This window comes from Phascolarctos cinereus, unplaced genomic scaffold, assembly GCF_003287225.1.
Source record: "Phascolarctos cinereus isolate Bilbo 61053 unplaced genomic scaffold, phaCin_HiC Scaffold_5;HRSCAF=322, whole genome shotgun sequence".
NCBI lineage: Eukaryota > Metazoa > Chordata > Mammalia > Diprotodontia > Phascolarctidae > Phascolarctos > Phascolarctos cinereus.
In genome coordinates, this window is record NW_027555958.1 from 411,896,465 (window position 1) to 411,912,297 (window position 15,833).

General features: G+C 38.1%; 1 protein-coding gene across 1 annotated transcript in view; it reads right to left on the bottom strand.

Moving 5' to 3' along the window:
• The window catches only part of PAPPA2 (pappalysin 2), a 235,783-nt gene that overhangs the window by 72,564 nt on the left and 147,386 nt on the right, over window positions 1–15,833 (bottom strand). Inside the window, exon 13 of the mRNA XM_078155787.1 lies at window positions 15,466–15,575. Within this exon, the coding sequence (XP_078011913.1) occupies window positions 15,466–15,575 (110 nt within the window). The remainder of the gene's footprint in view (window positions 1–15,465; window positions 15,576–15,833) is intronic.

A 15,833-nucleotide genomic window follows, 5' to 3' on the forward strand; every position in this document is an offset into this window, starting at 1 on the left:
AAATAATATAAAAAAAGGTTAAAATGTAGATGGGAGCCACGCTATAGAAGGCCTTAGATGACAAGGTGAAGAGCTTGCAGTTTATCCTGTAGGTGATAGGGAGTCATTAAAGATTTTTAATTAAAGAAGTGGCAAGGTCAGGTCTTTATTGTAGGAATATCAATTTGACACCTATGTGAAGGAAAAAATAGAGAGCAGAAGAGACTGAAAGAAAGGAAATCAAATAAGAGTCCGTTGTAGTCTTTCACAAGAGAGATGAAGAGGATCCAAACTAGGAGAGTCCTATTGAAAAGCTGCAGATTATAAGAGGTGATGTATGGGAGGTGGGGGTGGTATTTGTGGAGTGGGGAACATTTGAATTGGATTGAAGAGGATGGAACTTATTTGAAGGAAGGAAAGAAATTTCATCAGTCAATTTCCATTGATTAAGGAATAATTATGCAACTGTGGTATATAAACATAATGGAATATTACTGCACCATAAGAAATAATGAATATGAGGAATTCAGAGAGACAAGGGATTTATAGGAGTTGATTTAGCAAATTAAATAGAAAATGAAAATGATACATGTGACTACAACAATACAAATGGAAAGAACAATAAAATGAAATTGATTGTAATATAATTATAATGACCAAACCACTCCAGAGGAGAAATGAGAAAAAGTACCTCATTCCTTTCCCTAGAGAGGTGAGGGAATTTTAGGTGGGGATGTTGTCTGTGTTGTCACAAATATGATTTCAGGCACTTGAATTTTCTTGAGTTTTTTGTCTTCTTTTTTCTCTTTGGAAAAAGAGAAGACTATCTGGATGGAGGAGATGGGAGGTATATATTCATGAAGGTAAGAAAGAAGGAAGAAGGGAGGGAGAAAAGACAAAAAAGGAAAGGAGAGAGAATGAAAGAAGGATGAAAAAAGGAAGGAAAGGAAAGAAGAAAGGAAGGGAGAAAGGGAGGGAGGGAGGGAGGAAGAAAAGAAGGAAGGAAGGAAGGAAGGAAGGAAGGAAGGAAGGAAGGAAGGAAGGAAGGAAGGAAGGAAGGAAGGAAGGAAGGAATGCAACATTTTATATATTAAGAGAGAATGAAGGACATTTCAACCAAGCTAGGACAGGGAAGAGAATGTGCAGAGAAAAGAATAATACAGTTTGGTTAAGGTATAGAATGCTTAAAAGAGATAGCAATATGAGAACAGCCCAAGATAAGATAGCATCAACTGTGGGAATCCTTGAATGTCAAGTTAAGGAGTATAACTATTAATTGATAGGCAATAGAGAAATACTGAAGAATTTTGAGCAGAAGTATTATATAACACAAAGATTATTCAAGCAGTAGTATTGAGAATGGATTAGTGAGGGTTGAGAGGAAATGAAAAAGACTGTTAGGATTCCATGGTAACAACCTTGGCAGACAGCAAAGAGAACCTATACCCAAGTGGTATCTGTTGGGATAAATAAGAAAGGGTGGACTTGAGAACATTTCTGTGGTGGAATCATCAGGACCTGGTAGCTGACTACATATTTGAAGCTGAGGGAGGGAAGAAGCAAAGATAATAAATGCCAAGGTTACAAACAGCAGACTGGTGAATAGTGGTACAATAGTTAGAAACAGCAAAGTCATAAATAGGAATAGGTTTAGGGGAAATATATAAGCTAAGTGGGGAGATATTGAATTAGAGATGACAGTGTAACATCCAAATGTACTGTCATCAAATTGGAGTGATAGAACTCTAGACAACTAGAGCTGAAAAGGACCTTTGAGGCCATCTAGTACAACCCTTAATTCTGCCTTATTTTCCAGTTAAGGAAATTAAAGTCCATGGGGATTAAATGACTTGCCCAAGATCACATAGGTACTAAGTGCCAATGGCAGAATTTGAACCCATGCCCCCGACTCTAAAGCCAACAAATTTCTCATTTTAACATGCTTTCTCAGAAGTGATAGTGGAACAGACTGGAGATACATATTTGGTAATCAACTATGTAAAGGTGATAAAGACATGTGAATGAATGCAATTGTCAAGAGAAAGAGAGGAAAGAAAGGAAGGGACAGAAGGAGAGGAAATGGAGTCAAAGACACATGCTTGGGTGGGAATTACACTAAAAGGGTGTGTGACAGAGGATTGGACCAGACTTAAGTACTAAGGAGGACAGACTTTTCAAGTACTCTAGGCTCAATCATTTACATGCAAACTCTTGCTTTGTTTTAATTACAAGTCATTCTTATCTTTCTATTAAAGCAGTCCCCAAATGAACTACTTCTTGACTACACATTGCTAAAAATGCAAACTGCCAATATTTAAACAAATTTGGTTTTTTAAAAAGTTTAAAATACAGTAGTATACTTCCTTGACCTAGTCAATAGTAGGGGGAAAACCATTTATTTGTTTAATGTTTGGTTGTTTGTAGAAATGTTATCGTGCTTTATGATACCAGGAGTTCTTGGAGGTACTAACATGATGCCACTCTCTTCACCATTAGGCTAACACAAAATGCCAATTTATCCATGAAGGCAAGGTCTAAAAAAATCATTCTCTCCCTCCTGAAATTTAAGATCTATATCTATATCTGTATCTATATATTTATATCTTTTGCTATGTCATTATTGTTGTTATTATTTGTCCTTCATTTTCAAAGAAGACCAATGATATCACCAGTGATGTCTTGCATGTGAATTGGATTTAAGTGAGGCAGAGTTGCACAAAGTTGTTGGCCTCATTCTGTCTTCCAGAGCCATTGAAGTCCAGTGACAAGACAAAAGTCAGAACAACTGACAGTGGCCGGGGCTGCAGGGGCTCACCTCAGCATCTTTGATGTCTGTCTGACCCGACACTAAGTATTCTGTAGTGCTTGCTTCAGCTTCCTTCATGAACATTGGAATGAATGGGTCTCATCCTTCCATTCCACCGGGGGAAAATCTTCACACACTTGGGGCAGATATGCCTTAACTCACATATGATGAGTATGAGGCCTGTTGGTTACCTTCAACCTGCTTTAACCCATCTGCAGAGATAGTTTTACTGGGTTGGGGCCACTGCATATGCTACAGCTTCTTGGAGCCACAGGTGAGAACTGGGCGGCAGGTGGACACCAAAGGTAGATGTGCAACCCTGAAGGGTGTTAAGGAAGGACTAGCACCTCTGGTGAGAGGACTTGCTTCTCATAGGTACTATGAATTTGAAAGATGCAAAAAAGAATACATGCTTTCCCCCCTTTAATCCATCCATTTTGCAATGAATTATGATGTTGTCAATGTGGACACTTCCTGCAACAATGTGGACATGCAACTTTGCTGGCCCATTCTAGATGACTGTTGTCCAAATCCTCCCATAAATCTGCATAGAGGGTCAACTCAATGTTCATGTTACAAAACCAGTTTACAATTGGCCCCTTCAAATTGAGCTTTTTAAATAGCACTCTATTAAAAAAAAAACTAATTATGTCCCATTGTTCCCAACCAACTCTCCAAATTCACACTTCTGTTTTGCAATATAAGTATAGTTTTTAAAAATCTTTTTTAAAAGAAAGTTCTCACCTTGTATGACTGTTCCTTTCTTCCTAATATTGATGATTGAAATATAAGTATGGAGGTACAGAAGGTAGCTAGAAAGTTAATTCTATTTTGGATCTTGTTTTTTTTTTTCTACAGTGAGCTCCATGCCTTTTAGAATCTATTTATAAACATATCTGTGTGTGTATACATATGTATATATGTGTATGTAGGTGTACACATACACCTACATACATACATGTATATACACATGTACATGTGTATGTATATGTGTTTAGTTGTTGCTACTGTTCAGTCATTTTTAGGTCATGTCTGACTCTTTGTGAGCCTACTTGGAGTTTTCTTGGCAAAGATACTGGAGCAGTTTGCCATTTCCTTCTCCAGCTCATTTTATAGAAGAGGAACCTAGAACTTAGACAAACAGGGTTAAGTGACTTGCCCAGAGTCATACAGCTACTTAGTGTCTGAGGCCAGATTTGGAAGATGAGTCTTCCTGGTCTTCAGGCCTGGTGCTCTAGCCACTTCACCACCTAACTGATTAATATACACAAACATGTGTGCACACACACATGCATATATACATGTATGTATATAAACATATATATGCATGTATATATGTACAATATATGCACACATATAAATGTACACATGCATGTATGTGTGTATATAGTGTATATTCCAAACAAGATTTTATTGATAGAAAAATAACTAAATAGTCAAGAAAAGCATATGTAGAAATTGGAAGGCTTAGGGTTTTTTTCCAAGCACAAAGGAGAAGGGATTAGGGGAAAAGATAAAAATGATCATGGGATAAAGAGAGTCTGCCCACTCCTGACCAAAGTGCTTGGCTAAGACACTTTTCCATGATCATTGCCTGTGATAGTGAAGGCCCACCAGAAGCCCAGTGATGAAGCAGGAAAGGTCTTTGGACAAGTAATTTACTATCTCTGAGTCTCTGTTTCCTCATCTATAAAATAAAGGAATTGAACCTAATGGCTTCTAAGGTCCATTTCTGTTCTAGTTCTACCATCCTATGAGGTAGGAGCTGTGAAAGGCTAAAGTGGAGCTGCTAGCAGATAATTTAAAAATTGCCAGAGGAGGTCTCAATGCCCCAGGTTGGGAGTTCTCCCAACTTTTTGGCTCTTTCGGGGTCTGACAGTAGAAACACAGACTGGAAGAGCACTTGCTAGCTCACTGTGAGAATGGCTGAGTTCAAGCACTTGATCTGTGTTTTGGAACTCTTGGAGTTGAGGCATGCCTATAGACTAGCTAAGGGTAATCTGGGTCTGGGAGAACCCACAGCCCACAACCTATAAGACAGTTATTTTAATATATTTTATGTTATCCCTTTTTGCTTTTCTAGTAGTAAGTAAAACACTGAATACAATTAGATCCTGTTCGTGTGGTTGACTCCATTGTGCCTTGCTCACATGACTGAGGTCCATTGAAATGCATCAGGGAAAGGAAGAGGGTAGTTTTCCCAGGGAATTGAGTCTAAGCCAAGATTTTAATCAGTAAATCCATACTGATCGCACTTCTACACTAACAGAATTAATATTGTTGCACACACACATACACATACACATACACATATGCACACACAAGGTACAGCTTAGAGACAGAGGTGGCAAGTTGTCTGAGACATATGGAAAACTGGGCATCTTCCTCTAGTGCCCTCTCTTGTTGGGTGGAACAATAATTACTACAGAAATATGTAAGGAATTGCTCATGTTTGGTTCTTATTACTGAATAAGATCAAATGATAATGGCTAACACTCTCTGGTAGTTAAAATAACAATAATATAAATTAAAAATATGTTCTGAGAAGTGAAAATTTGAACTATAAATGCTCTCAGTGACCTGAGACTAAAATAAGTCTGAATAGAGTGGGGCTGCTTGGATAGACTTTCCAATATGGAAGGCAGGCCTTGGGTATGGACATCTGACAGACGTTTCAGTTTTCCAGGAAGGAAAGGAAGGAAATACAAAATGGGAAGCATCTCTTATTTGTCTTTCTGAAGTGTCAGGAGATGGGGAGGGAAAGTAACTTTGTCATTACCAGGGATCACCTGACATCTAGTCTAATAGCCAGTTAGCAATGATGAGTTTGGAGATGTTTCTTAAAAATGGAAGAAGAAAACAAAGAAGATGAAGACAAAGATGAAGATGAAGAGGTCAAAGAAGACAAAAGAGAAGGAGGAGGAGCAGAAGGAGAAGGAGGAAGAGGAGAAGAAGCAGAACAAAAGAAAATTATTGCAACTTGGTGTGAAACAGTAGGGTAATTGAATAAAACTAGACTGTAGGAATCCTCTTTTTCCAAAACTGGAGGTGAAGGGTAATCAATAGGACTGTGGGTTTGAGCTAAATGTATTTACAATCCCAATTTGGGGGAGCATTTTTTTTCCTTTTTGCTCCAAATATATCTAGATGAAAGAATTCACTTAATGCTTCTTTGTAAATGGGGAAGGAAGGAAGGAAGGAAGGAAGGAAGGAAGGAAGGAAGGAAGGAAGGAAGGAAGGAAGACACAAAAAGAAGAAAGAAAAACAGCTCCTATTTAAATAAGAACTTTACATTCAAATAGGGGAAGAAAAAAACATAAAGAGAGCTTGAAAGGGATAAGGAATATCATAAGAGCTGTACTGGAAGGACAACAGATTAGAGATTGAGTGGAAAGGGAAGTGAGCACTGTGGCTAAGGCTCCTGGAGATATGGCAGTCCCAGGCAAGAATTCACCAGTCATTAAGGACTCCCAAGGGAAGAGGCAAGACCCTTACATGTAAATTGTTTGTATAAAATGTTTAACCTTCCATGTGGTTTGATAACCCAAAAGAAGACCCAAGACTCAATTGGAACAACAGAGATGAATTGATCTGGTCTTTAGGTAATTGACCAAAGAAGATGATCGTGGCCTTTAGGTGATATTATTACAAAAATGTGTCAGTTGTGTGATTTTATATAACTCATACCTATAACAATGGTTTTCTCTTAAATGAAAGCTATGGCTGATGCTATGATCCCCTTTAGAAATTCCCAAAGAAAAGAAATAGTAAAAGAATTTCAATCTCAAGCTCATTATTCTCCCTCTTCTCTTTCCCTACTCACAAAATACTTAAGACCTGTCATTTTTAATTGAAAGGATAATTAACTTGTACCAAAAGCCTTCTGCAAGATTAGAAGCTACTCGAAGCTCATAAAGAAGGTGAATAGTTGTTAGGATGTATTTAAGAAGTTCATTTGTTCAAGTCCCTATAGATGTGTTCCCTAAAAATGATAATAATGGTGATGATGATGATGATGATGACAATACAGAATGGAAAAATAATATCAAAAGTAAACATTATTTAATTTGTTTGTTTTCTATAAATTCATTATGAGGTAGATACCTAGAGAATCATGTCTGTCTCATAGATAGTCAATAGAAGTATTGAGAAGTCTGGGAGCAGACTAGAGAAGGTGAGGTAATGCATCTGTGGTATTGTCAAAGAACAAAAGAGTTTGAATTATTTATTGATTTTAAAGTATTGAACTTCCACTTCAGCAATCAGTAAATATGGGGTGAGTTAACAAATGAATATATTAAAGTAGGAAATGCTCAATGGCCACTGGAAGCACCATCTCCTCAAATTTGCTCTTCTTTACGCTTTAGGGTTTTTATATCTTTGTTAATGACTTCCTTTCAATATGGAAGAGTAAAGTAATCAAGTAATGCTAATACACAGTTTTGCCCAGGCTATTTTTGTCAGTCTGTACTGTGAGAAGTAGATGACTGCCCAGATGCTACAATTTACCTTACATGTAGAAAAAATGATAGATGATCATAACAATGAAAATGGGAGGGAAAATATATGTTATCATAATAATAAATAATGGTAAAATCATTTCTGTTATTCTTTTCCATCAGAATTTTTCAAGATAGGATTCAAGTGCTAAAAGAGACCTGAGGGGACATCCAGTCCAATACATTTTTTTTTTTACAGATGTGGAAACTGACACCAAGATCCACAAAGGCAATGTCCAGATCCAAGGTCCTGGACTTGTTCAAAGTCACAAAGATGATAAGTAGTAGACCTAAGAGTCAAACCAAGGTCTTTGGATTTCAAGTGTTTTCTTGTCTCCATTTGATTATGTCACCAATGTACTAACCTTTGGGATAGAATAGGAATGATATTTTTCAAGTAAATATTATGCTATAAAAAGTATACCTAAAATTTATAAAACAGAAGCAAGGAATAATACTAGCTCTTATAAATGTGTATGTGGGGAGCTCTGGGATAGGGTGGGAGAATCAGCATGGAGAAGTGACTTAATAATAAGATGAAATTTTATTTCTTAAGTAATTGATAGGCCTATCTTCAAGAAAATACTCATCGCAATTTCAAATGCATAAGAGAACTCCTGTATGTTTCATTTGCATAGCAGATATAATAGAATGCCCACTTATTCTCAGACCCTCGTTTAGTTATACCTATTAAGATTTGTGGATCCTGGCCTACCAGAAATCTAACCCACTGAATCCAGTAATAAGAGTACAATACTGACTTATCTCACAATGGTATTAGAAACAACTGTTAGTAAAAATGGCTGGGGAAGCACTAAAATTTTTGCTTGTTTTTGTTTTTTTTTCTCCCAGATTTCTAATGTGAGGGTTGTATCATTCGTCAACATGAATGGCAGATGCAAGTGCTTAGGTTTTTTTCTGTTCTGGCATAAATCCCTGAAATAAGTCTTGTATGATTAATGTATGTAGGTGGATAGAGTGATATCCGACTCTGATTTTTTTTCTTCTCTTTTTTAATGAATGAAACAGGCTCAACTCCAGGGATTAAAACCTTTTGGTGACTCCATGGAAACAGTTTACTCAGCATTTCTTTTGCCAACATAGCCTAGTAAGGCAACTAACAGCCTGCCCTTTCTCTGATGATTGACTCATCTTACTACTCTCAACCTAGGCAAGAATTGTTGTTAGGGGCAGCTAGGAGGTGTAGTGGATAGAGCACTGGCCCTGGAGTCTGGAGGACCTGAGTTCAAATCTGGTCTCAGACACTTGACACTAACTGTGTGACCCTAGGCAAGTCACTTAACCCCAATTGCCACACCTCAAAAAAAGTAATGATAAGAGTTGTTGTTGTTCTGCTGTTTCAGTCATATCTAACTCTTTGTGACTCCATCTGGGTTTTCTTGGCAGAGATACTGGAGTGGTTTGCCATTTCTTTCTCTGGCTCATTTTGTAGATGAGGAACTGAAGCAAACAGGGTTAAGTGACTTGCCCAGGGTCCCACAGCTAATGTGTCTGAGGCTGGATTTTAACTCAGGTCTTCCTGACTCCAGGCCTGGCATTCTATCCAATGAGCCACCTAGCTGCCTATAGACTACTAAGCCAAAGCATTGATCAGTTTAAGACTGCTAACTTTTTGCTCTACTTCCTAAAACTTGTCCTTTCCTCTCTATTGTTTTTCATTCTCTCCTCTTTCTCAGTTAATAATAAGTTTTAAACTTATTTCTTCTTCTATCATCCTTTCTTTGTCTCTTTCTATAATGTTTCTAATTATTTTCTTCTCTTCTTTCCTCTGTCTCCTTTCATAGTAATCACCCTCATTTAGTTTGGGCTGAAATGGTTTGGTACCTTGAAGCGATGGAATGATATACTCATTAGCCACTGAGCTGAAGGAACAGATGACTGAGTGATCCCTTGCTCCTAACCCAACCCATTATAGTGGTCAGGGAGGAGTGATGCTTTGGTTAAAAGGAGAGATAACTTTCCTCTAGCTCTCTCTTCCTTTGACCCTCCAAGGCACATTATGAAACTCAAAGACTTCAATGAGAGCCTGATGATGGACTTATAAACATCCTGATAACCATTCTTATGTGGCTCTATTAGATGTGGCTCTTTTCTCTGATCCACTAGCTGCCTTTTCCACATTGTGTTTCCTTTCCTGAGTAAATTACTAAGCTGCAATCTCAAGATAGATGGGACCAGGCTTGGAAGCAACCTTGTGAATTCAAGAATTTTGGAGGTCCTAGGTCCATTCAGTGAAGCATACTGATGGCAATGGGAGTTTCCTCATAGATAAAGATGACCACAAGCAGAAACTAGGTATAGACCAACATCTCATACTGTATACCAAGATAAGATCAAAGTGGTACATGATTTAGACATAAAGGGTGATAATGTAAGCAGAGTAGGGGATTATGACATAATTAACCTGTTAGGACTGTGGATAAGGGAAGAATTTATGAATAAAGAAGAGGCAGAGAGCACTACAGAACATAAAATGTAAAATTCTGATTTTTTGCTGTTGTTTGGTCATTTTTCAGTAGTGTCCAACTCTTTGTGACTCCATTTGGGATTTTCTTTGCAAAGACACAGGAATGGTTTGCCATTTCCTTCTCAAGCTCACTTTTCAGATGAGGAAACTGAGGCAAACAGGATTAAGTGACTTGCCAAGGGTCACATGGCTAGTAAGTGTCTGAGGCCAGATTTGTACTCATAAAGATGAGTTTTCTTGACTTCAGTCCCAGCACTCTATTGACTATGCCACCTTGCTGCCTCATAATTTTGATTATATTGCTTTTTTGGACAAACAAAACCAATGCAGCCAAGATTAAAAGGAAAGCAGAAAATGAGGGAGGGGGAGGAGGGAATTTTACAGCAAATTCTTCTGATAAAGGTCTCATTTCTCAAATATATAGAGAACAGAGTCAAATTTATAAGAATATGAGTCATTCCCCAATTGATAAATGGTCAAAGGACATGAAAGGCAGTTTTCAGTTGAAGAAATCAAAGCTATCTATATTCATGTGAAAAAAATGCTGTGAATCACTATTGACTTGATACATGCAAATTAAAACAACTCTGAGATACCACCTCATACCTATCATATTGGTTAATATGACAGAAAAAAATGGCAAATGTTGGACAGGATGTGGGAAAATTGGAACACAAGTCACTGCTTTCACTCCGCCATCTTGGCTCCGCCCCTTCTGCTTTTTTAAATTTTTTGCTAAGCAATGAGGTTAAATGACTTGCCCAGAGTCACACAACTAGTGAGTGTTAGGTATCTGAGGCCAGAGTTTAACTCAGGTCCTTCTGACTCCAGGACCAGTGTTCTATCCACTGTGTGTACCCTTGTAAAAGGATACAATAATACCACTACTAGGTCTGTACCCCAAAGAGATGGGGAAAAAAAGAAATAGAGAAAGAGAAAGAGAGGAAGAAAGAAAGAAAGAAAGAAAGAAAGAAAGAAAGAAAGAAAGAAAGAAAGAAGAAAGAAAGAAAGAAAGAAAGAAAGAAAGAAAGAAAGAAAGAAAGGAAGGAAGGAAGGAAGGAAGGAAGGAAAGGAAGGAAGGAATGAAGGAAGGAAGGAAGGAAGGAAGGAAGGAAGGAAGGAAGGAAGGAAGGAAGGAAGGAAGAAAATGACTTATATGTACAAAAATATTTATAGCAGCTCTTTCTGTGGTGGCAATGAATTGGAAATTGAGGGGAAGCCCATCAATTGGGGAATGGCTGAATAAATTATATATGATTGTGCTGGAATACTATTGTGCTATAAGAAATGATGAGCGGGGTGGAGCCAAGATGGCAGTGAAAGCAGCAACTTCCTTGATCTCTCCCCCAAACCCCTCCAAATACCTATAAAACATGGTTCTAAACAAATTCTGAAGCAGCAGAACCCACAAAAAGACAGAGTGAAACAAATTTCCAGCCCAAGACAACCTGGATGATTGATCAGAAAAGTATATCGCACCGGGCTGGGAGGGCAGTGCAGCGCGGCATGGGTGTGCAGACCACAGCAAACCTGAAGCAGGCCTCAGAGGACTGAATCTGGGCAGCTGTGGGGTTTTCCAGACTCCTCAATCCAGGAATGCCAAAGACAACTTAGAAGGTCAGTGGGAAAATTCTGTTTCAGTGCTGAGAAGGAAGGCAGGGTCTCAGCTCCATTCCCCCAGAAAGTGGCCCTGGGGTAAGCAGCTGCTTCCTGAGCTTCCAGCTCACAGACTGAGGGGGGAATCCAGTGGCTGATCAGAGGGGGATTGCAGGGATCTCTTTGCCGGAGCTGAGGCAGGAATCTCTTTCTTTGCCCGTGTTTGGATCTAGGTCACAGTTCTGGTGGCGGGGTCCTGGGGTGAGGAGGAGTACTGGCGTGGTGGAGCTTGTAGTGGCTGTGGACAGGAAACCTCCTCACAGTTCCAGGACAGAAAGGAGTGCTTGTGTACTAATAGACCACAGCACAGGCCAGGAAAGGAGTAAACACCTCGCCCTTATCATACCACCTTGAAGAACTGAAAATTTACAGGTCCCTACAAGTATCTCTGAAAACAGCTATACAAACCCCTGAAGCTTGGGACAGTACATTCTCCACATTGGAAGCAGACTCTTACCTTAACAAAGAGTTTAAAACTCAAGTAATTGGCCGGGATCATGAGCAAGCAGCGCAAAAAGAGTCAGACTATATTATCTTACTTTGGTGGCAAAGAAGATCAAAATATACAACCAGAAGAAGACAACAAAGTCAAAGCTCCTACATCCAAAGCCTCCAAGAAAAATATGAATCAGTCCCAGGCCTTGGAAGAGCTCAAAAGGGATTTTGAGAAGCAAGTAAGAGAAGTAGAGGAAAAACTGGGAGAGAAAGAATAATCAAAAAACAAGTCAACAGCTTGCTAAAGGAGACCCAAAAAATACTGAAGAAAATAACACCTTAAAAAATAGCCTAACCCAAATGGCAAAAGAGGTCCAAAAAGCCAATGAGGAGAAGAATGCCCTAAAAAGAAAAATTGGCCAAATGGAAAAGGAAGTCCAAAAGATTACTGAAGAAAATACTTCCTTAAAAATTAGAATAGAGCAATTGGAAGCTAGTGACTTTATGAGAAATCAAGACACTGTAAAACAAATCCAAAAGAATGAAAAATTAGAAAACAATGTGAAATATCTCATTGGAAAAACAACTGACCTGGAAAATAGATCCAGGAGAGAGAATTTAAAAATTATTGGACTATCTGAAAGCCATGATCAAAAAAAGAGCCTAGACATCATCTTTCAAGAAATTATCAAGGAAAACTGCCCTGATATATTAGAACCAGAGGGCAAAATAGAAATTGAAAGAATCCACAGATCTCCTCCTGAAAGAGATCCCCAAAGGAAAACTCCTAGGAATATTATAGCCAAATTCCAGAGTTCCCAGGTCAAGGAGAAAATATTACAAGCTGCCAGAAAGAAACAATTCAAGTACTGTGGAAACACAATCAGGATAACACAAGATTTAGCAGCTTCTACATTAAAGGACCACAGGGCATGGAATATAATATGGAGGGCAAAGGAGATAGGATTACAACCAAGAATCACCTACCCAGCAAAACTGAGTATAATCCTTCAGGGGAAAAAATGGTCATTCAGTGAAATAGAGGACTTTCAAGCATTCTGATGAAAAGACCAGAGCTGAATAGAAAATTTGACTTTCAAATACAGACTCAAGTGGAACATGAAGAGGTAAACAGAGAAAGAACTTATTAAGAGACTATTGGAAAGATGATATTTATAACTCATGAGACCTTTGTCAGTATTAGGGTAGTTGGAGGAAAAAATTATATGTATGTATATAGATAGATAGATAGATAGATAGATAGATAGATAGATAGATAGAGGGCACAGGGTGAGTTGAAGATTAAGGGGTCATATCTGGAGAATAAAATTAAGGGATGAGAGAGGATTATACTCGGAGAAGAAGAAAGGGAGAGGTAGAATGGGGTAAATTATCTCACAAAAAAAAACAGAAAAGAAAAGCTCTTACAGTGGAGGGGAAATGGGGGAAGGTGAGAGGGAATGAGTGAATCTTATTCTCATAGGATTTGGCTTAAGGAGGGAATAACATACACATTCAATTGGGTATGGAAATCTGTCTTACCCTAGGAAAATAGGGGAGAAGGGGACAAGAGAGCAGGGGATGATAGAGAGGAGGGCAGATTGGGAAAGGGGTAATCAGAAGCAAATACTTCTGAGGAGGGACAGGGTCAAAAGAAAGAATAGAATAAATGGGAGGGCAGGATAGGATTAAGGGAAATAGAGTTAGTTTTTCACAACATGTCTACTATGGAAGTGTTTTGCATAACTGCACATGTATAACCTATATTGAGTTGCTTGCCTTTTCAATGAGGGTGGGTGGGGAGGGAGGAAGGAGAAAATTTGAAACCTAAAGTTTTAAAAACATATGTTTAAAAAAATGTTTTCACATGCTACTGGGAAATAAGAAATACAAGAAATGGGGTACAGAAGTCTGTCCTGCCCTACAGAAAAATAGAAGGGGAAGAGGATAAGAGAAGGGGGGAAGAGATAGAAGAGAGGACAGACTAGGGGAAGGGATATTCAGAATGCGTGCCATCTTGGGGTGGGGGGAGGGGTGAGATGGGGTGAAAATTTGAAACTCAAAATCTTGTGGAAGTAAATATTGAAAACTTAAAATAAATAAATTTATATTATATATATATACACACATATGTGTATATATACATATGTGTGTATGTATATATGTACATATGTATATATGTACATATGTACGTATGTATGTATATATATAAAGAAATTATGAGCAGGATGCTTTCAGAAAAACCTGGAAAGACTTGCATGAAATAATGCAAAGTGAAGTGAATAGAACCAGTAGAACATTGCACAAAATAACAGCAATGCTGTATGATGATTAACTGTGAAAGACTTAACTACTATAATTAAGACAAAGATCTAAGACAGTTCTGAAGTAGTTATGATGAAAAATGCTATCCCCCTCCAGATAAGGAATTAATGGAGTTTAAATGTAGATCAATGCATGCTATTCTTTACTTCATTTTTTTTCATGTGTTTTAATGTTCTTTTTCACAACATGACTAATATGGAAATGTGTTTTTCATGATTGCACATGAAATGAAAGGAATAATCTATATCAAGTTGCCTGCTTTCTCAAAGAATGGGGAGAGAGAGCTAGAATTTGGAAGTCAAAATTTTTAAAAAATGCTAAAAATTGTTTTTGCATGTAATTGGGAAAAAATAAAATGTTTAATTTAAAATTAAAAAAAAGAAAAAAGATGAACATTAATAATAGGAACCCTCCTTCGATGAAGACAGTACAGAGCAAAGGTGAAATGCAAAGTGCCTAGTCAGCAGTCCTGCTGTTTTGAGTTCTAATGATGGTGAAGTGTCAGTTTCCTAGAAGATTTTAACAGTAGTTATGTTATGATATTGAATCTTGTTTTAATCTATTTTCTCAATGGGTGTTTTATCTTTAAGTGTTCAGTATTTCTTTTACATGTTAGAATAAAATATCTGTCCTATATCTGATTCCTATTGTACACTGAATATCTTTTCATTCTTTCCCTTGTGAGACATGACTCTAAACCCTAAGCTATAAATAACTTCTCCCTACTGCCTGAGTTGGGGGTTAGCAAGTTGACAAACACAGGAAAAGAGAGCCTAGTACCCCTCTCACTGGAGGCTAGGTTTTATAGTTGGATTATGTGCCTGAGTCCAAAGCAAAAGGGCTTTTTAGAGAGAGGGAGTGGGCACAGTGCCACAGCCCGAGGCTCCTGTTGGTGTTTCCTTAATGTTATAAATCATTTTGTTGGTCTTTTGTACTCAGAAAGCCTTCAACCTTTCCTATTCCCAGTATCTTAGATTTAAGAGCTGGAAGGGGTCTTTCAGACCAACAAGTCCAAACTCTTCACTTTACCCGGAAAAGAAACTAAGGCCCAGAGAGATGAAATAATTTTTCTAGGGTCATCCAGGTAATAAGTGTCTGAGACACAATTAAACTCAGGTCCTGTCATGCATTAAAGTAAAACCCTTCCGCTGCTCATTGTTCCATTTCAAAATCCTCTAAAGATCTTTCAGGCTCACCCAGGTTCTCTTTTAAAATTCTGAATGCTTTGAAAGTACTTAGCATATTCATACTTAAATCATAATGAGATCTCTCCTTACCTGGACCTTGGTAGGTTCCATCCAATGTTCCACAGTGTCAGTAGTGATGTTTTCAGGCAGGATCACTGGATCACTAGGGGGGATTATACAGGATGGCGTACACATGGCACCTAGAGGAAGAGATACGCACAGTATGCTATCAGATTATTCACACAAAGGCCTAAAATTTCTTCTATTCTCAATCCCTTTTTTTTTCATCTTGGAAGCAATGACTTCTAGTTTTGCAAGGGTACTTCCAAGTCAAAATTTACAGAAATATGCTGTTGTTACATATTTCAGCTCTGTGGGCCACCATATTCTCACACTTAGAAGAACTCCCAGAGGTCAAAGACACTATTTTAGCAGCAGCTGCTGCCTTTGAACTCTGC